Source organism: Sebastes umbrosus, chromosome 3 (assembly GCF_015220745.1).
Source record: "Sebastes umbrosus isolate fSebUmb1 chromosome 3, fSebUmb1.pri, whole genome shotgun sequence".
Classification (NCBI taxonomy): Eukaryota; Metazoa; Chordata; class Actinopteri; order Perciformes; family Sebastidae; genus Sebastes; species Sebastes umbrosus.
Window position 1 is genome coordinate 26,407,518 of NC_051271.1, and position 22,764 is coordinate 26,430,281.

The 22,764-nt window shown below is 38.8% G+C and overlaps 1 protein-coding gene across 5 annotated transcripts in view; it reads right to left on the reverse strand.

Moving 5' to 3' along the window:
• Nucleotides 1-734: 734 nt before the first annotated feature.
• rbm20 (RNA binding motif protein 20) overlaps nucleotides 735-22,764 on the reverse strand; it is a 65,421-nt gene continuing 43,391 nt past the window's right edge. For 4 of the 5 annotated variants that reach the window (XM_037764722.1, XM_037764719.1, XM_037764721.1 and 1 more), the window contains 13 exons: nucleotides 21,280-22,306; nucleotides 19,500-19,564; nucleotides 18,988-19,097; nucleotides 17,773-17,867; nucleotides 10,874-11,020; nucleotides 10,219-10,350; nucleotides 10,059-10,138; nucleotides 8,790-9,495; nucleotides 8,611-8,697; nucleotides 7,597-8,182; nucleotides 6,466-6,531; nucleotides 4,305-4,426; nucleotides 735-2,095 (listed from right to left, as the gene is read on the reverse strand). In XM_037764722.1, coding sequence (XP_037620650.1) covers nucleotides 2,027-2,095; nucleotides 4,305-4,426; nucleotides 6,466-6,531; nucleotides 7,597-8,182; nucleotides 8,611-8,697; nucleotides 8,790-9,495; nucleotides 10,059-10,138; nucleotides 10,219-10,350; nucleotides 10,874-11,020; nucleotides 17,773-17,867; nucleotides 18,988-19,097; nucleotides 19,500-19,564; nucleotides 21,280-22,306 — 3,292 coding nt within the window. In that variant the 3' untranslated portion in view covers nucleotides 735-2,026. The remainder of the gene's footprint in view (nucleotides 2,096-4,304; nucleotides 4,427-6,465; nucleotides 6,532-7,596; nucleotides 8,183-8,610; nucleotides 8,698-8,789; nucleotides 9,496-10,058; nucleotides 10,139-10,218; nucleotides 10,351-10,873; nucleotides 11,021-17,772; nucleotides 17,868-18,987; nucleotides 19,098-19,499; nucleotides 19,565-21,279; nucleotides 22,307-22,764) is intronic. The other variant, XM_037764724.1, reaches the window with a different exon arrangement.

The window sequence follows — 22,764 nt, forward strand, 5'->3', positions numbered from 1 at the left end:
TATTTATATAGAGATTTGTAAATTGTGTTTTCTATATAGTGTAAAGTAGTTGATATGTACATTTATATAGAGATTTGTAAATACAGTGTGTTCTATATAGTGTAAAGTAGTTGGTATGTACATTTATACAGAGATTTGTAAATGCAGTGTTTTCTATCTACTGTAAAGTAGTTGATATGTATATTTATATAGAGATTTGTAAATACAGTGTTTTCTATATGTTGTAAAGTAGTTGGTATGCACATTCATTTGTAAATACAGTGTTTTCTATCTAGTGTAAAGTCTATCTAAAACCTATCTATCTATCTATCTATCTATCTATCTATCTATCTTAACCATATTCTTCACTTAATATGTTGTGTAACCTTACTGTGTGAGTAAGCAAGCAGACTGCATGACAGTGATTTTAATAAAAAATACAATCCCTTTGGACAGGATCAATATTAAATGTCCAAACAAACAATAATATTTAAACATCTATGTAGTTTTGGCGCACAGATGTGTTTTTTTGCCTCAACACTTGGGGGAGCTCTTTTACAACACTCCCTCTCAAGTCCCACCATAAACTGGTAACTTACAGAAAATGGATGGATGGATGGATGGATGGATGGATGGATGTATCGTGTACTGTACCCTGTCTGTGTCATGACTGTATTACCATTATTCACCACATAGCATACACAATATGTTAGACTCTACACAATGTTCATTTGAGGAAAAAAATACCAGTTGAAACAAGTTTAAAATGTTTATTCACGTTTGTTTGCATCAAAAATCATATGAAAAGTTTGTCAAAGAAAGCAACACTATCGTTGATGTCACAGGATCAGTATTCACAGTATACAAAAACAGAGTCTGGCTTGATAATCCCTCTGAACAAATCACTGTAACAGGAAACACTGCATGATTAACTCTGATAAATTAAACACATGGTCCAGTTTAAGGTCTTCAATATTTAAGGCATTACAAATGTCGGCAAATATGACTGAGATTGTTTTATTAATTCAATCCAACATAAAACTTCAAGAAAATAAATAACTTTTTCATAGTTGCATCATTATCAATCCAAATGATTTACATTTTTACCTGACAGACAGATATCGTCGTGCACAAACTGGCACAAGATTAAAGAAAAACAGCAAAAAAAACCCACATATAAATAAAAATGCAATGTTGTGTAATAAGCTATACACTGAAATCTATTAAATACAACAAACCTGAGAATCTGCCTCAGTTTTTTAACTGAGTAAAAACATTCCATGGCACATATTTCAAGTCATTTTGCAGCTGTTAATATATCATTGTTGCAACATAAGCCCATACTGTAAAAATGTGTCTTCTCAGTAATTAGACATTGTTGCAAATATATTTCCATTCCAAAACTAGAAGTACCACCTCGCCGTTGTATGCTTCCGCCTAACAGTCACATTGCAGTTTACATCCATGTCTGTCCAAAATGTCATCACTACGTAATTTTATCCTGTTAGACAGTTGTGTGAAATTGTCATAATTAGCATATGAAATTTTTGAGTTATGGCCAAAAACGTGTTTTCTGAGGTCACAGTGACCTTTGACTACCAAATTCTATTCAGTTCATCCTTGAGTCCAGGTGGACGTTTGTGCCAAATTTGGAGAAATTCCCTCAAGGCGTTCCTGAGATATCATGTTCGCGAGAATGGGACGTACGGACGGGGAGGCATAAAAATAATAAATATATTTTATCACACACAATCCAATGAAATAATAAACTGTAAGAAAATTGATAAACCCCAAAAAAAGAAGTTGCAATTAAATATTGTAGCCTCAGCTATGTACAACATTGAGAAACTTATGACTGGGATTGTATTCAAGACTTCCAAACATTCCCTCTCCCAAAATATCAAAACCAGTGCAATTGTCCACATACTCTAGCTTCCATGTGTCACATAATCCATGCTGTAGTAATCCATAGCCTTGCACCAACAGTACACATACATAAATCTTTCTTCTGAGTTTGCTTTACGAGTCGTGAGAGGTCAAGCTGGTGTCACTGGGCAGCTGAGGGTTCAGCAAGTACCCCCGACATACTCTCCTCTGCCAGATGGGACAGGTACTTCTGTGGACGAGTGGAAGAAAAGAAAAGAAAAAATTACAATCCAAAATATATCTAATATCTATATTTTATATACTGTATATTAGGGCTGTCAAACTTAACACAATAACGCGTTAACGCCACTCATTTTTTAAAATTCATTAACGCAATCGATCTTTTGGAAGTTGTAGCGGGCTCAGATTTAAAGCTAGAGTGAAGATACTGGCATCATATGAAATTAAAAAAACTTAAAGAATCCATTGGGAAGGAGGTTAAATAACGCTCCAAAAGTTATGCAAAATTTTAGCAAGGAAAAACAGTTCTGGCCATTTTCAAAGGGGTCCCTTAACCTGAAAATGTGTTCTATGGGTACCCACGAGTCTCCCCTTTACAGACATGCCCACTTTATAATAATCACATGCAGTTTGGGCAAGTCATAGTCAAGTCAGCACACTGACACACTGACAGCTGTTGTTGCCTGTTGGGCTGCAGTTTGAGCATTTTTTTAATGCTAAATGCAGTACCTGTGAGGGCTTCTGGACAATATGTGTCATTGTTTTGTGTTGTTAATTGATTTCCAATAATAAATATATACATACATTTGCATAAAGCAAGCATATTTGTCCACTCCCATGTTGATAAGAGTATTAAATACTGGACAAATCTCCCTTTAAGGTACATTTTGAACAGATAAAAATGTGTGATTAATTTGCAATTAATCGTGATTAATCATGGGCAATCGTGTGATTAAGTAAAATAAGTAAAGTGTTTTCTCCAAATTACAACCAAAACTAAAGACCTCTGTAAGGATGATTTGTGGCAGCTACACTGAGATTAAATATTTATTTTTCAAGAAAGGTCAGGACAAGACAGCAGCATCTTGATAAATGTCAGCATTGTAGTCAAACAACCAGCCGGCCAATTTTTTCCACGCATGTTGGATTGTACTAAACATTTTTTTAAAGCTACTTAAACATTTTTGTCAGTTGAGTGATCATAAGTGCATGCACCAATAGTCAAAATGCTTTTTGAAAGGATTTTCCACAAATACAATTATGAAGTGACAAATTATAATCATTCAAATTAAGATATTATGTATATGAATACAAAATTAGCGATTACCAGCTTTAGTCCCAATATTAGCACTAGCCCCCAAAAAGAAATGTTGGTAAAACCACATCCATTTAGCTCGACTCAAATATCATCTGAGAATGGGAGCCTCGCTCAATAGTAGCTGATGCTGAATTGATAATATTGTAAACAATAACTTACAAATATCTGGAAACTAATATGTACTGTACTTCTCTGTGTTGAAGTTAAACTATGTAGATGAGTGAGTAAAGTAAAAACAGAAATCTATGATCAACAAAAACTAAACACCAGAACACAAACACAGAGAGCTTTGACAGACAGCACAACTGTTTAAAACTGTTTGAATCGCTCCTCCTCCAGCCGGCCTCAGCTGTGCTGCCGGGGACGAGAGAAACGCAAGATGGCTCGATGCTGAGTGGCCAACAATCAGAAACCTTATACAGTTACAAGTTTACATACATGCAATGTGTATGTTTGATCACGTGTGCGTGTCAATCTGACTGCATTTGTACATTTTCTTTTTGATTAATCTGCTGATTCTTTTTTTAATGAACTGTTTAGTCTATAAAATGTCAACAAGAAAGTATTAAAATTGCTTTGTTTTGTCCAATAAATTGTACAAAGCCCAAAGACGTTTCATTTAAACTCATATAATCTAAACGCAGCAATTTTTGTTTTAGCATTTTTCCTTGATAAAGGATTTAAAAGTTCATCAATTAGTAATATTATTAGTTTATTAGTATATTCACTGTCTTTTGCAGTCCTGTTTAGAAAACGCCATTTTTATTTAACATCTAAGTAATTTGATTTAACCCCAAAATAAGACAAAAATAAGATGAAAGGCAGAAAAGAAACTTAATATACTGTAACACGAATGTGCTGAATGTATGTGAAGTCACCAACCCAGCAACAGGTGGTGATCTTGCTACCAGACCACATTGACTATGGACAACAACAGCAGTGCCCTCAGTACAGTGGAGTACGCGAGCATACAGATTACAATTTTTGATACTACATTTGATAGCATAAAAGATGTGAAAGGAAATGCACATGCAAACGTGTTGTACAGTATATGTACATACAGTATATACATGTCTGCAGAAACACCTGGAGGACCTGTGTGTCACCGTGCAGTGTGTACCTGTAGGTTCCTGTAGTGTACGGTGCTGCGGCAGTGAGTGGTCTTCGCCATCTCCTCGCTGTTGTAGAACAGTCCGCAGAGTTTACAGTAGAAGCCGGTCCTCGGCACGATGAACTCCACTCCTGTTAGACAGCGAACACAACTATTACACATCAGTCCCAGAAATCAGCACTTGACAGATGAGGGTCCTCACAATGGGGGAATACAGTGATAGATACATCACAGTTGCTGCCATTTGTCTTAGCTTTAAAATTACATTTGTTTTCACTGTATCCAAATTTTGAAAGTTAAAATATCCTGCTCTTTTTATTTACTGTATTATTGTTTTTTTTGGCATTCTAGTTTATTCAAATCGACATAGAGAAACTAAGGCAATGGCAGGCTAAAAAAATATTTTTTAACCGGTCTGGGTGAAAGCCTCATTACGCAACTCGTTTCTACTCCAACCACAACATACATAACAGGGACAATATGATTGATTCTAGTCAACATAAAACGTTTATTTTAATTTAAATTATTAGAATGAAAAAGGGACAACATATTACTGAAAGAGATTAAGCCAAAATGAAAACCTTTAAATTTACATTTAAAGGGTTTTATTGTTTTTAGATATGAAATATAATTCAAAGGAAACTCTATATGAACACACAGACAGCAAGAAAACGTATCTAAAGGCTAAAACCATGGAATTGGATGTTAAAATACACATGAAAAGTTTCCAGAAAAACATCACAATCTTATTTTCTCACATTTTGAATGAATTAAAGAGGGTATAATCATTTTTAATTTAGGTTTTATTTTTTTTACATTTCGATTTCATTGTTGTTTAATTTTATTTAGTTTTCAGAGTGCATTTGCTAGTTTTAGTTTAGCTTCAGTTTTTCAGAAAGGTTTAGTTTTAGTTTTTTTATATTTAGTTTTAGTTTTACAATAGTTTTAGTTTGTTTTTGTTGGAGCCAGCTATAATGTAGCTACATATACAAAATACATGGTTGGAGAACTGTGTAATGTAGGAATGGCCATAATGTTTAATGTTTAATCTTCGTGCTACCTTAGTGAAGCAAACGCAGCATAGCACCGTCTCCTGGAATGTCCAGTCCGTTCAATTTCTGAGGTTCAATGTCACAAACGTTGACGGAATTTCATGGTGTCTCCTTTTTTTACCGTAGTGATATAGCAAACAAAAAATAAACTGAAATGAATTTGTCTGTTTTAATTTTTTTTTATTTTTTTACTCAGGCAATATAGTTTCAGGATATAATTTCTATTTAGTTTCATTTTACAAAAAATATTTTTAACTGCTTATTTTAATTTTAGTTTCAGTTCTAGTTTACTCTAACAACCCTATTAGGCACACTATTTTCTTACTTAATGTTTTTTGCTGATAAGATGAATACCCTTTTACAAAAAAAGGTGTTATTTTAGTCCTTTAAAAGCACACTTTTCAGGTGAGTACCAAGGTACATTTCAACAACGCATATCTGGCAATAAAAAACAGAACAAAACGGCAACAACAACAACCAGATGACTCATCAGTGTTAAATTTGTCTCGGCCATGCTATCAATGGACAGTTTGCTCTGGACACACACACACACACACACACACACACACACACACACATTCTCGGGGAATCATACATCAGAAATAACCGCGCTCATGTGTCCGTACTGTGGTCTATTGTTGTTACACTGCTTATGTAATTCTCCATGCAGCCGGCCCAACGCTGGCCATGTGCTAGGCTGTGTCATTCCAGCCCTAATGATAATATAAATACCCATGTCTCAGGGGTGCATTTCACAACCTGCTCACGGAAATAGGTCAGCAAGTGGCCAAGCAATTCCAGTCAATTAGAGTGCTAATGCAACAGGTTGTCAGTACGCTTACTAATGGTGTACGTGATAACACTTTATCTTTATGACTAAAACCACAAGCTCAAGACTCAATGAACTTGTCTCTGTGACAACGATTAAATATAGAGCAGTTAAAGGACTCTCGGACTGGGTTTAATTCAGCCAGAGAAATCTGACACAGTTTTTACATAACCTGATAATTGCTGCCATCATCAAGGATCTCAAATATAGTGCGTATAGGTCTCGTTTTCAGTGTATTTTAAAACATTAAAGTTATAATCAGAGTGATAATAAAACGTGTCATGCTTACCCAAAGGGATGCTGTGTTCACTGAGAGCTTTGTCTTGCTCGTGGGATGGCGAGGGCGCCTCAATCTCTGTAAAAGGCACAAAAATTATGAGAAAAGGACAATCATGATAATCACAATTCAATATTTTAATCGATTAACAGCCCTAATATATATATATATACATGTATATATTAGGGCTGTTAATCGCGATTAATCGCAAATTAATTGCACGTTTTATCTGTTCAAAATGTACCTTAAAGGGAGATTTGTCAAGTATTTAATACTCTTATCAACAAATATGCTTTTTTTTTTCAAATGTATGTACTGGTATATATTCATTATTGGAAGTCCATTAACGACACAAAACAATGACAAATATTGTCCAGAAACCCTCACAGGTACTGCATTTAGCATAAAAAATATGCTCAAATCACAACATGGCAAACTCAAGCCAGGCAACAACAGCTGTCAGTGTGTCAGTGTGCTGACTTGACTATGACTTGCCCCAAACTGCATGTGGTTATCATAAAGTGGGCATGTCTGTAAAGGGGAGACTCGTGGGTACCCATAGAACCCACTTTCATTCACATATCTTGAGGTCAGAGGTCAAGGGACCCCTTTGAAAATGGCCATGCCAGTTTTTTCTCGCTATAATTTAGCTTAAGTTTGGAGTGTTATTTAGCCTCATTCGGGACAAGCTAGTATGACATAGTTGGTACCAATGGATTCCTAAGTTTTTTTGGTTTCATATGATACCAATATCCTCACTCTAGCTTTAAAACTGAGCCCGCTATAACCAAAAAATTGCCAGTCGCGTTAATGCGTTAAAGAAATGAATGGCATTAAAACAAATTAAAACACATAATTATCGGGTTAACTTTGACAGCCCATATACTGTATATACACACACACATATAATATGTATTTTGACACAAGTTTAGGACATTACATGACAGAGTTGCAGGAAATATCTGAAAATATTTCTTTTGGGAATAAAAAAAATACATAGCTGTTTGCAACAATCATTCCTGCAGGCAATGTATATACTCTATAGTTGTACATTACACTTAAAAACATCGAAACCTCTCCTTTAGGGTGCTTCATGTAACTGAACACTGAATTTCCACTGAAAACTTCTGTTTTGAAAAGTACCTTTTTTAAGAATGCCATCCTTGTGTTGAACCCCATCATTGATTGTTTCCGTGACCTGCCCTACTTCCAGGGATTTGCTGTCCTCTGATACGTGAATGTGATTTTCCATTAGCTCATCTGATGGCCCACTTTTGGTTACTTTATCCTCTAAACATGTGTCCTCCAGTGCAGCCTTGAACTCCTCACTGGGGAAGTTGCTAAGGTTAGTGATTGGTAGCTCAGGAGCTGCTGGACTGAGTGTCTGGTCTTCAGGACCGGTTGCAGTGAAAACATTCCCTGGTTTCTCATTTACAGACATTTCTGCCTGGTCTCCAGCATCCTCACCCAACTTTTCCAGGTTAGACTTCTCATCAGATTTCTCCTGCAGCGCTGAGGAGGAGGAGGTAGGTGGTAATATATGCTCCTCTGCTGCTTCTTTCTCTGCAGACTGTTTGGGGCAGGATACATACTCTTCCAGCTCAGAAAGGTCTGGCTCTATTATGGAATCATCTTCTCCTCCCACTTCATCTACGGTGACCAGTTCCTCCATGTTCTTAGGATACCAACACTCTTCATCAGTGTCATCTCCACTTTCCCACTGCTTCACCTTAGAAAATTGATCAAGAGAAGAGCTGTTAATACTATTGTCCAACAACAGTATTGGTAACCTGCAGCTTTAAAAGGGATAGTGCTTTTAAGTGGGGTTGTATGAGGTACTTATCCATAGTCAGTGTATTACTGACAGTAGATGACGGTCGGCACGCCCCCAGTCCAGTGTCTACATAAACAGACAGTAGTACTACTACTTTACTGTAGTAAACTGGAGCAAAGTAATGTAATCCAAACTGGGGGCGTGCCGACCGCCATCTACTGTAGGTAATACACTGACTATGGATAAGTACCTCATATAACTTCACTTCATAACACCCAAACTATCCCTTTAAAGAGGGTGTACACATGTTTACAGTTAACCTGTGGGGTCAAATAAGTGCCAGTGAGTTTGAATGTTTAATAAAGATCACAATGCTTACTCACAGTCTCTCTTTCTTTACTACATTCAGTAGACTCTTTAGGCACATTGCTTTGCTGAGGTGAAACAGATTTTTCTTTTGACCGGCGCTCCTGGAAAAAGAAATGACTTAGCAGCTAGAAGGATGTAAAACGTAAAGCAGGCATACAACAACAAATGATATATATTTACAAAAGTTACTCACAGTATTTTCAGTAGCATTTTCTTTCTCATGTTTTTCTGCAGTGATTTGCCTCTTGCTCGTCTTTTTGCTCCTGTCCCTGCCCGGTGAACCCTGCCTTTTATCGTCTAGTGTCCTGCGAAGTGGCTCCTCAGTTATCTCAAACTCAGAATGCCTCGGTCTACCGTGGTAGTCGCCGCCATCCCTCCTCTTTGGCTTTGTATCATGCCTTTGGTGTGGAGGTCTGGGCGGCTTGTCTGACTTGTACATTTGTTCCTTCATGTAGAAGTCGTCCTCCATGTTCCTGTAAGAGTTGAAGGACATGCCTTGAGGGCTGCCTCGTGGGTGCCAGTCTCTGTTGCCCCTCATCCCTTCACCTCCTCCTCCTCCTCCTCGTTCATCTGCAGATCTCGAGCTGATATGATCCAAGGGTTTCTGGTAAGCCTTCCGACGGTCAGCTGCCCGTCCATTTGGCCGATCGTCATCCACACTGCTCCCATTCTTCCACAGGTCACCCCTCTCCCTTTCGTCCTCACCCCTTCTTGAGTGTGATGACCAATCCCAAGAGCCCCGACGGGGGCCCTGGCCATTGCTGCCTCTCTCCGGACCCCTGCATGAAGCCCCCTGGGGGCTGTGTGCTGAGCTGCATGATGTGAAACTGGGGCTGTGGGAATGAGGGCTCAGGGAGCGGCTGATAGGGCTGCGGGAGCGAGCTCTCTCTGGCATGTAGCTGGAGGGAGATGACAGGTAGATTACATGGAGAAATCCTCTATGGCCCTGATTACACAGACCACAGAGCAGCCTGGGGTGGCTTTTTGTAATTGTTTTCAATGAAGCGCCTTGCGTTTTTACAGGAGCACCCTGAACGCCTCGACTTGAAAAAAATTCAACTCAGAGCAGGAAAGCACCCGACGTCATTAGCATTTTTTTTCTCATTGAGGTGACTTTTGCTGGATACCCGGAGCTATATAACATTAGCACTCATTCAGTTGTTGCCTAGCAACAATTAAAAAAAGGACGCAGAAAACTGAAAAAAAATCTCTGTCTGATCGGGCAACAAAAAGGCAGTGGCGTCTCGGGTATTCCACCTGCAAAAACACGGGGCCTAAAGCTGCACTTTCTGATGTAATTTCAGAGATCAGAAATATAACAATGTATCAGCATATAGTAATTATCTGTGACATTTTCACCTCGATGAATTTCCATTTTGCTTTCCTCGATTAGTGACTCAAAGAACTTCGCTACACAAAAAAAAGCATTTGGGACGGAATGTAGAGAGAAAAGTTGTCTTACTGTTCATGTTCTTGCATCTCATCCCTTTCACGCTGAGAGGCGATATCATGGATGATCAATTGAAGATCTTTACCTGGTTTCTATACAGAAAAGAAATTCACATTTAGTGATTGGCTAACGCAGCCTATAACCTGCTGTACGCTTTGTTCTTCGGTCTTACCTTGAGCTGCAGCTCCTTGTACCTCTTAGACATTCGTATGAGAAGTTTCTGACTGTTAATCATAGCTGGAGTGAGTTGGTAATATTGAACCATGGCCTGGGCTGCTTCAACATACGCCATCTCCAGAAATGCCTGATGGGAGAACAGAAAATTGCTATAAACAATAATCCCCTTCTGACAGTTATACGGTTTCTCTTGCATCTGCAGAAGCATGTTTCACATCTCAGATGTCAGACTGGATTCATGTGAATCTTTGAAAATTATCATGACATGGTATCACATTTCATTACCACAGTAAACCACAGTCGCTCAGTCCCTGTAACCAATACCAACATCTTAGTATGAATGCTTTAAATATGATAGGGGGTGATATTAATGTGGAGTTCAGTTCTGATAACTGAAACCTTTGAACCTGAGTGAGCTGTCATGTACTGGTAGTTAAACAGCCAGTAAGTTATGACAAAGTGCATGCTATCACATAACAGCTGCAGCAGAAAAAACAAGCGGTTGATGATCATAAAAATGCACATAGTTTATCTGGTGATAATATGTGAAAATATTCACAGGATCAACACCTTTTATGGAGCTCATCAGGACAGGAATTTATTGATTTATATGAATAACAAATAATGGTTAAATAATCATGTTCTTGTACCTGGTGGGTGGAGCGCATGAGGATGTAGTTGGTGACTTTGCCAAAGGGTAGTCCCAGGTTGATGACATCATTCTCTGTGCAGCTGCCTTCGGGGAGGTTGCAGATGTGAACGACTCGCCCTGCTGTGGCCTTTCTGGGTGGAAATGGCTGCAAATAAAACAGTTACAACAATGAATATATTGTTTTAAAGTATCACACAGATCAATGGCAAAAAAAACAACTATTGGACATCTGAAAATAACTGTTGTTGAATTGACTCAAGAATCTTCATACCGGTGTGTCAACATTTAAACATTCAAACTTGCACCAATCCAGAATCAAAATAACTTCATCCTGCTTACAGTGACATTAACAACATGAACAGTATATACTGGGCTAGTCATCTGGTTTTGTTCAGTGGTTAACTTTAGAGACAGGACTTGTGAGATCTTGCGTGCAATGAACCCATCATTTGTCAAGGAATCTAGTTGCAATGTGTAAGCTAACTGCTCCAACCACAGCGTCTCCTTTCCTATTTCTACATGGGTAACTAAAACGAGATATAACACGTAACTACGACAGTTGGGGAGTTTTAAAAGTTTTTTTTTTTTTCACTTTTGACAGCTAGGCTAGCAGTTTCCCCCTCCTGCTTCCAGTAATTGTGTAAAGCTCGGCTTAATGCTCGACTGGATACGCAAAGAAACAAACGCACTTCCATGTGTAGCACATCAGAGTCAATCATACCGTAGGAAACTAGTCTGTCTAATATCAATGTAACACTATAACATAGGATGTCATATCATTTTCCCTCCTGGATACAACCCACCTCATTCCATCTATTAATAGTTCCTTGGCAGCGGTGGAGCGGCGATAATGAAAGTTTATTTGTCTGGATTTAGAGACTTGTCAGCTGACTGGCCCCAGATATTTCACACATTTGACACAAATCCCTCTCGGCTGCCAACTATAGCGAGCTGCATTGCTTTCTTAACTTAAAGGAGAGTGGGTGAATGAGCAAATTATAGTATATAGAGTAAATCATATTTTTCTTCATGGAGACACACAGCGGGCTGCAGAGAGACAGTACAGAGATGGTGAAACTAATTTAGTCTGTTTTGGTTTTAGATATTGTATTATCACAATTTCTGACAATGTATTGCTTTTATTATTATTATTAACTTTTTATAGATTTATTTTAAGGCAGATAATGTTAACAGTTTTTAGTCTTCCTTTCTTTCTCTTTTATATTTCTTATTATTCATCCATTTTTTCCCCAGCTCAAATATTTTACACCCCATCTTTTCACACTCCCTATTTATCCTCACATCTCTGTCTTAACCTGCATCTTCCCCTCTGTAAACTCACAACCACCATGTTTGTCAACCTCTATCTCTGTCCGAAGCAGAATTTAGAGAACAGACATGCTAACATAGATAATCTAAAGGACTAGCTCCATCATAGCAGGGACTCTGGATGCTGTGGTTCAGAGGCATGTGGAGAAGAAGACTAGCGTCCATCATGCATCATGTGCACCCTTTTAGTAGTCGTTTCACCTTTCCCATTACTTCTCCTGAGCAATAAACGTATTACATTTCTAACTTTAAAAATTGCAAAGGCAAGTACCACTGACTGATTTAAACTGTCTATCTTTATTCATCATCAAACTAGCCAGTAGACATACCGTTTGACACCTCATGTTCCCCCTAACATCACTGCGGAAAGCGGTTGTAAATCAGCGCGTCATATCTCGGAGTCTTATTTCTGCAACCATTGTGCTGCAACTGCAAGTTTTCCATTGCCCCTCCTCCTCTTCCTGCTTCTCTGGCTGACAGACCTGACAGACAGTCCCATGTGTGGGACAGTCTGGGGTCCTAATTCCACCTCGGACCAGCAGCCAGGGTCTCGGTTTTTACAGGGGCTTTGTTCAGGGAAAACCCAACACTAACATACACTTCACACTGGGTCCAATAGCCGTGAAGTGTAGAGTGTATAAAGTCACTTGCATGTCGAAACATAATCAGAGGTGTGTCAGTATTCAAAACATACATGAAGCACTGATCACATATAATCCATAACTAACATGTGATTGACTGTGACTCACAGAAACTTAGTTCATAACAATATTTTTTTTAAAGGGTACTTTTGGCTAACAGAACTCTTTTACAAATCAGATACTCAACATTTTGGGCAGTTATTTCTATTCACAAATATTAATATTAATTAATGTGCTGCTAAGGAGATGTAAATACAAAGGAGAGAAGGTCATTTTTTAATGTGTTATGTATGGTTAATTGTGATGTGTTTTGTTTTTTGTCTGATGTGTCTTACTTGTCTGTTTGTTTATGGTAACAGTATATCTATTGTATGTGTACTTTTTCTCAAATTGAGCTGCCTATGGATGCAAAATGAATTTCAGTGCAAACTGACAATAAAGTTGTATCGTATCGTATTGTACAACTTAATGGTTTCTGGCCAGCAAGCTGACATCAACAGCTTAAGGTAATAAGAGTGATAATTCTATCAACAGCCCTGTGCCACCACCAGAACACTTAAAGGTCAGCGCAGGTTGGGCTCAATAAACAGATCCAGGAATAGGCTGTTTATGTCTTTGGAATATTAGAGAGAACAAGAGTCTTGCTCACTGCACTAATGTCTGAAAGCTCAGACAGTTTGACCGCAGCACTGGTATCACAGTCGAGGTTGGCTCAGGCTTTGAACGGTAGCTGTTCCTGTTAACTGCGAACCAGCACAGAGTTATGCACGTCATTGCCTACTCACAGGACAGGGAGGCACACTGACGGGGCCTCCTTTAATAGTCTATTTTGCAGATGGGACTTTTAATATATGGAACAACAAAAAGAAAACTATAACAAAAAAAAAATAAAAAACACCTTAGCTCAGGGGTCGGCAACCGTTTTTGTTATGAAGTGCCATTTTAAAATGTTTTTGTTAATCATTGTGCCATATCAACATTAAGGTTAACATTAAAGCAGCAGTAGGTAGAATTGGAGCAAATATGATTAAAACAATTATTTTTATAAAACGGTCACTATATCCTGTTATTTTACAGCTAAACAGTACACTACAAGATGTTTCTGAAAACATTTGAGGAAAGAAATAGGCATTACAGTAACAAAATATTGTCCATTTGATCGGAATTTGTGAGTGATTGACCGCTGCCTCCGTTGAATGAACAGCTAATAGGAACGCTTTCTCTCTCAGAAATGACCTGTGATTGGCAAAAGTCTCCCGTCACAAGCTAAATTTTTTAAAGCCTGAAAACAGAGCCATGAGGAGGAGCAGAAGTCTAGTTTTCTCTCATAATACTTGATTTACAATATGCTGAAAGGTTATTATGGAAATTTTGCCCAATGATACCAAAAACATTCTGCCTACTGCAGGTTTAACTTTAGTTGAAATATATCCTGTGTAATTAACATTTCTGTATAATGTTGGCTTCATCACACTTCCAAATTTTACTTTTCAGTTGTCCTTCTAAATGAAGCATAAAGAAAACAGGAAAAAAATACAGCACTTTTTGTCCCTTTAATGTATTTTCCCATAAATCTACTAATACACTGCAGTCAACAGAGACATTGGCTATACCTGCCACCGCGTGTTCAGACATACAGTATGTTCTGTTGCTAAAATACTCTCAACACCGTGACCAACTGAACTAAGGCCAAATGGTGTAAAGGATAACAACCCTTTCACACTGCAGAGTGCTTTCCTGTTTTCACTGACAGCGTGCTGACTGACATTAGCTGGAATCTCTCCTAACGACATGTTTGTTTATTTGTACAAAGCAGGATCCATGTTGGAGGATCCACTAGAGATAGTCAGTTTGGTTTCACAGGTTCTCCCCACGTTCCTACGCATGGCGCCCGCACGCCGATCCCCCAGATCGCTTTACCAATCTCTCACCAGTCTGAAACGCTACACCGCTGCCTGGGGGTGTGACCCGGGGGTCTTAAGGTCTGTGCTCCTGACTGCGGCTTGCTGTAATCCTGTGCTTATCTCTGTTAGAGTTCTCTTATCACATGAAGCTACTGTGTTACCTCAAGCTGGGCTGCTGTGAACTGCAGTCCAAACTAAGGACTGCTGTGTATGTGCAAGCATGCATGTGGTATGTTTGTATGTGGTATGTTGCTCCGTACAGATTGTAGTCATTTTTGTTTATTTTGATCACGAAATAAATTTTGAAATGTGCGTGTTTACCTTTTCATTGTCATGTATAAGCATTCACAAATAAAACCGAAATAAAAAATAAGCTCATAAATTATCATTGCGTGCGGTTGTGTGTGTGCATCTGTGAGAGTGCTCTCTGTTCAACACACGGATTTAAAGCCAGTAAAACCCCACCTGTTCTGCTTCGACAGGTGTGTGTTTATAGCGACCAACATTAGCTCATGTACCGCAGCCTATAAATATTTTCCCACTCGTACCATAAAACTCTTTGTCAATAACCGACCAATGAAGCATATGACTTTCACATCACTGAGTTCAGGCTCCTGTTAAATTGGCTCCCCTGACAACGAAGAAAAGAACAAATGGCTGATAAAAAAACAGCAGAGTCACGCATGTTTGTTGGAACGGAAGAAGTGGTTTTACTGTGGAGGGGATGTAATTTAAACAACATGGCTTCAGAATCTGGAACAGCCCTCGTCGACCGTGATTCAGTTTATTTATATAGCGTCAAATCAACCATAAAATTATTTATTCTCACATCTCAAAAGCCCGTCTTTATGAGGCCTAATTTGTCATGTGTATTTTAATCTTACTCTTCACTAGACAATTTTAACTTTTTTACTATATACTACGAGCTTTTGTTTTTCAGTTTCTTATTTGATCTTTATAAATGCATGTAATATTTATATATATTCTTTTTTGTGCATTTTACATTTCCGTGAAAATCCCCAAATGACACGAAATATATCAGGCTGAAATACAGGTAAAACAATGGTTATAAATTGATTCATGAAACTTTTTGGTTTTCTTTTAATACTATATTAAATATTAATCAATATTAAATAGCCTTGCAACATAAAAAAAAGGCATCCTACGTGTTTTATAGTGTGATTAGTGTAAGTGTATACTGTATACTGTGGCTTCAGTAAAGAGCTGATGTATTTTTTGGACATAACTTGAACATTTTCTGGAAGGGTTGATAGGGTATGTTTCAAAACTGCAGCTAAAATCCCAAATGTTATGTACAGTGTGTACGGTATGTATCTGTATGCAGGTATGTGAGTGATGAATTATGCCCGCTGACTGTTGAAAGCTGCGCGCTGGGCACCAGAGACGGCTTACCAAAGGTTCGCGGGGGCTAATTTTCACCTCGCTCATCATCTGCTGCACTGGGCTTTTCAAGGAACCTGCCTTAGTGATGGACGCCTATCAACAGCTGCTGTTTTTCAACCCCAGTCAAGAGCCAACACTATTGGAAACCAACTGTAGGGCAGCAAGTACTGACAAATAAGCTCTTGGGAATACTCTTATTCAATTGGATCCAAAGACAAAGTGATGAGATAAACATTGACCTTGTTTTCTTCACTATTGGTAACCCAACAGATTCTTACAATGTATTATATTTGCACTGTAATCAAAGTCTTAAATTTGAGTATGTTTACAGATAATGTAGCCTAGAAGAAAATAAATACTCATAAAATGAATAGTCTAAAACTTCTAAATTAAACTTCTGTCTATACAATATGGATAAAACGTTCTGGGCTAATGCTCATTCTCATCTCTTTCTTTTTGCCACGTGATGTCATGCAAGCGTCACCACAGCAGCTCTTCAGCAGCCTATTCAAATCCTCCATGAGCGTAAAGTAGAGCAAAAAAGATTAACACTTTCAGTTAGCTCTGCAGTTACAGTACATATGTGTGATGTAGCTGGAGCATTCGTCTGTACAGAGCTTATGTGGACAGCTGCTTTAACATGCGTTAACATGACACAATTCAATACACTGCTGAGTTGTGTCCGGACATAACAAATGTTAACAGTAGGACACACTTACAAATGTAAAATGTGTGTGTCCCTGCCTTTAAATGGAGCCATAATTATTTGCAATAAAAAGTATGATAATGCAGCATAGAACACATTATAAAATCCTAAAGTGTGAATAATATATGAATACAAATTCCCCAAATTAACATTTCTATACCTCATCTTCCTCAATACAGAAGCTATTTTGTCACATATCTCAATTTTACAGATTAAACTGTATCCAGGGCGTGGATAATTATTAAGTGGTAAAATAAAGATATTTGAAAAATCTCGACACATAGTTTCTAGACAACATATTAATGACAAAGTTTGCCAGGCTATCCAGTTGAGTGGTAAAAAGTTGTGAAGCCCAGAGACGAAGCCTGCTGTTGGCCGCAGCAGCTGTCAACGAGAGGATCTGGGTCCATTCATTCCACACCATATATACTTTTTCCTGCTGCTGAGCTACAAATTCCTTAAAGATACATGGAAGAAATGCAGTATATAGACCTTTTCAAACATTCTAAATGGACCCTTTTGTATTTCCTGTTGCAATGTTTGTTAATGTAGTAGCTGACAGGAATTTAACTTAGACAGGAAGTAATTTTGGCAATGAAAAGGACTATTGGAAATTAGTAATTAGAGATAAAATATAATAACACATCATCTTACTCTGCACCAAAGAACACCAAAGATAACTGGCCCTCCGAGTCTGTTATTGCAGCAGTCATTAATGAGTAAAGTATTATTCATTAATCACATTTAAACATTTCCATGAAACAAGATATAATCAAGGTATAGCTGGTTTCATGTTCAAGGATGACAGCTGTTCCTAATCACTAGCATTCTTTATAGCCTGCCACATAATTTGATTTATATGTCTAGGGTAAACTCTGATAATCCTGAGAAAACACCCATACATTTGTCTGACCTTTGACTCTGGCTGGTGTGAGGCGAATCCTGTATCTGACGTGGGATAAGTCTTCATGGCTGCAGGTGGCAAGTATGATGCATTGGCTCCTGCATCTGTGGAAACAGTTTGAAATTTGGATTTAACATTGTCCGCATACATTCAACCTAGTGTGGGATAAAGTTACATTATGTTGACTTGTTGACAAGGCTCAATGTTATAAATATACAAAGAGTGTCTTTCAAATCATTATTAGTTTGTTTTCCGCTTTTTATTAGTTTCTTTGTTGTATAATTATGGAATCTGAAAACACCAGGTTGGAATAATAAGACTCAAAGCATGCATCAGTTCTAAGAACTGACATCTTGGAAGTATAGCGATGCTCTATTGTGATGTCAACATACTCTCGGGTTCTAAGTTATACCCTATGTTGTTATTTTTCCCCACAGAGGATTGTTGTTTACAACGGACAGTTAAATAAAAGTTTGGGGGTACTACTATAATATTCATACAAACGTTAAATCAAGGTTTATTTTAAAATTCTAAAGACAAGATTTTTAAACTTACAATTAGTTGAATGTGTTGTAACTATAATGATATGGCTTGATTTCTCAATAATGGCCCATGATGCTGGCTTACTACTATACAACAGTTGTGTCCACACTTTTTCATTCTTATTTACAGCTATTTTTCACCAACTCCGAATACTTAACTGAAAGAAAAAGAATCAACAAAAGGTTACATATGAAATGGTAACCACGGTTTGCTGAGTGATCTCTCCAACTTCAGGCCGCTGAAAAAGGGTTAGGCGAAAAAGGCTCTTTCAAGCTGTCTGCAGCCACCCACAGTATTCATACATTATAGAGATAGGGTAGATAGATACTATCAATGTGATAGAGAACAGGTGCTCAGTGTGTTTCTGTGTAGAAAAGCACTACACATGTGTCATCAGCTCTGTGGGTTTGCTGTTATAATATGTACACCAAAAGTCACAAACCCCTTTGGCTTAGTGTTGTGGTCCACCATATTTTAGATATTCTAACAGCATACATCAATGTATCAAAATACACTGTGTCAAGTTATAAAAACTTGATGCCTCATGCCCTCACGTACCTCTAAAAATACTGCCTGACCTCCATCTATCACTCTGGTTCACATATTCCAGCGATCAGAAAAACATCGCTCTAACATCGGTAGCAAACGGAGGCACTCGTGGTGTCAAATGGGTTATCCTACCTTGACTTGCAGCGGAGTAGACCATGGAGTTCGTCCCTGCGGGGTTCAGACTTCCATCAGAAGGCCTACCGACAGCGTAGTGAACAGCTCCAGCCGATACCACCGCGGAGCTGCAACAATCAGAGAAGGCTGATTTTAGCTGCCTCTCCTCTGCCTTGCTCACTCATATCTTATGACAGAGCTCATATTCATAGAAACATAAGGCAGCTGTATATAGAGCAAGGAAAAGCAAAATAAAATGCTTCCAACACTCAAGTGAGATATTTTCTGTGAACTGACCTAAAGCAAAAACAAACACCCATTAAACACAGCTGGTAAGCGAGAGGAAATTACCCAACCACGGTGAAGGTTAATAATAAAAGCAAACATTTCTTTTTTTTTTTTTTTTATACATATAATTGGTGGAAAATCAACTAAAAACAAAATAAACCGTGTGAAGCCATTAGTTTTGTGAACAATCACAACTTACTTTCAACACTGTCCTGTGAATTTTAGAGTTGTAAATAACTCACCTTTCATTTGTGTACAAGGTTCGGTTCTGCAAGTGTAGTTTTCCCTTCACGTGCTGGTCCCAGTCCTAAAACACACACAAGCACCATCCAAACATAGTCTTAGACAGCTTGGAAACACTGGTAGCTCACTGCTTGCCCTCCGATGGTAGGTCTTACATACCCCTTGTATAATCTCATGGCTGAGAGCAATTAAAGAGACAACATCTTGGATTAGTTAGTTAGGGGCTGCCCCACAAATCAAAACATTTAGCTACAGTATATCAGCTATTTTCAGGCTGAAATGCCCATTTTCTCATCCAAAGCAAGGACATAGAGTGCTCCAGGGTATTTTTGTAGGCCAACCAGGAAGTTAGCATCAGCCTCGTTCCCTCGACAAAAGGGTTTTGGATTATTGCAGAAAATAAACTCTGTGGCAAACACACGTTTATGTTATTACACGTTTTGTTCAGCAAGATAATCTTCACAAATGAACACCACTTTTATGATTTTTGAAGTGTGAATGCAATCGCCAGAAGTAAGAAGCTAAAGTTAGGCTATAAACAAACTACACCACGGTCGAATGAGCGTGAGTATACATAGCAAGTCTGTAATGGTGGACGTTTAGTAGTCTCATTCAGCCCCTTATTAGCAACCGCATTTTATAAGACACATTAAGGCTTCAAAATTCACAGTCGGGGTATTTATTGATGCATTTTATGTCATTGAACAAAACGTTAAAATCTCTTCAGCTTGTGTTAACCACGGACCTTATTTCAGGCATCTAACTGTGGTGTACTGCGAAAACTACAAATTGCCCAAAACAGAGCTGCAAGACTAGTCTTACATTGCCTTAAGTATAGTGACATACTGTAATAACAGCATTTATTTTACTAAACCCGAGTTTTTATACAGTCAAATTACCAAATGCAGGGACTTTCAGTCATTTCACTAGAACAGCAGATGATGGCCAAATCATGTTACCTCACCCAAAATCGAATGCCTTAAAAAAGACGGTCATTTATCGTGCCATCAATCACTGGAATAGCTGCCCTCTTTACATCCGTCAATCCTCTAATAAATCCTCATTCAAATACCATCTAAGAATACATTACTTGCACAGCAGATCGATAGTCTAGTGTTGGTCATGTATGTTTTTCGTTGTTTTTCCCTGATGATGGGCCTTGAGGCTAAATGGTTGTGGATGATGTGAATGAATGTGAAATTGATATATATGTTTGGAAAATTTGAATGCTATTAGCGTAACACAAATATGATGTTGTACAGTATATAGTATGTACTGTATGTGATAAATGTAATGTACTTGATTTCGGATCCCAGGAAGACTAGCTGGTACCATTGGTATCAGCTAATGGGGATCCTTTTTAAATAAATAAACTAAAAAACATTAAAAAAAACCCATTAACTTCGAGATGAAGGAAACGGAAGTGCTAAAATGCTAACTCATTTCCGGGTTTTAGGACTCATTCCTGTAACAATCTATTGCTGTTGTTAGAAAATCTGATGAGCATCAAATCACCTACACTACATGGGGATTATAGTGCCTGCTTGTTTAATTACCCATTGTCACATGAGCTCTTGTTCTATTTGAGGACACTACATGGGGAATATATTGCTCGCTTGTACAATTCTCCATTGTCTATTATTAATTAAGGTGTGGGCTGAAAAATGTTAGACTTACAGGTGAATCGTTCTGTTTACTTTCAGGTGTTCTACAACTACAGCTATGTTTACATTTACATATAAGCATTTACTGTACATTTTGACTGATCAGTACACTCACCTTGAGGTTGTAGACCTTCTTGTCACAGATGCTACACTGGTGTGGCAGTTGAGTGGGTGTGACTGCGTGGTAATCATTGACTTGGTAAGCCTGAAGTGTCCTGGTACCTGAAGATAGTGTTTCCTCACTTCCATGCAAGGGCTGGTAGCCCCCAAACCCCTGCGTGCCACTTGAAGCAAAAGAGGAAACCCCACTAATGGGATTGAACTTGGGGTCAGGGGTTGGCTCCTCCGGGTTATACAGTTCCGTTCTGGACCGAAGTGGCTGCCCAGCTGCTGTCCACACATTGGCAGCATTAGAAACCGTATCCATCTTTCCAGCGTGACTCAAGGTAGTGGGGCCTTTCCATTGCTCCTTATGCCCGGTGGAGTTATAAACATTCATGTTCTGCTCATTGACACTAAACCCAGCTTGTTGTCCCTGCATATCATGCCCATAGAAATCTCTCTGAAAACCAACATTGTTCATGTTTTTTGCCTGAGTGTTAATCACTGTGTATTGTCCATCACCAGCAGTGGCTGACGCTGCAGATGTCCCCCCAACTAAGTTGTACTGAACACGCCTGTCAGTATCAGAAGGGTAAGTTGACCCTGATGTTTTACCATACTCCGCACCCTGTTGGCCCACTGTGCCCCCTCCACCAGGATGGTTCAGTCTCACATTCCCTTGGTTTTGGTTGAATCCCCCGCCAACCAAGGCACCCAAGGCTGAATTTGAAGAGGAAAAACCTAGCACACCCGTGGGGAAGGCACCTTGAGGGTTCCCAACCATAGTATTCCGTAGCTGATTGAACAGGGGTTGAGACATGGCGACATTGGAAAGAACCTGATTGAGAACAGAGGCGGTATTGCCCCCCTGAGCCAGTTTCAGGCGATGGAGGGTAAGCTGGGCCTGGAGCTGAGCGAGCTGGAGGCTGGCTGGGGTCAGGAGGAGCTGCTGGTTCTGCTGCTGAAGCCCCGCCTGCACACCGCCTGCCCCTACCTGGAGGCTCTTCTTATCAGCGCTGTCCACAGGCACCGCACTGATGCTATGGGGGACAAAAAAATAGACATCACATACCTCAGAAATCTCAAAGGGCAAATCCACACACCATGTTAGATGTCGCACAATAGCTGAGAATGTAGCTAATGTTTGTGTTTATGATAACAAGAATGCTCCTGAAGTGTCAATCAATCCTGTGGTCTCATTATAAATAGTGTAATGCAGATTGAGTCCGCCACTCAAGTTTGATAGACCGCAACCAGTTGCATGAATCAAGCCAATTTAAACTGTAGGAAACATAAATGCAGAGACAATGCCAGCAGGAACCAATGGGACTGAGTGGTGCCAGCAATATAAGTCATGCATGTTTATTTTGGAACTCAGCAATTAATGTTAAAAACATTTGTTTACTGGTTGAACAGGAGGTATGGTATTATGGGTGGTTGAATTGCGGAGGTAGAGCAAGTGTCTATTAGACATTTTAATCACAAATTAGACACACTT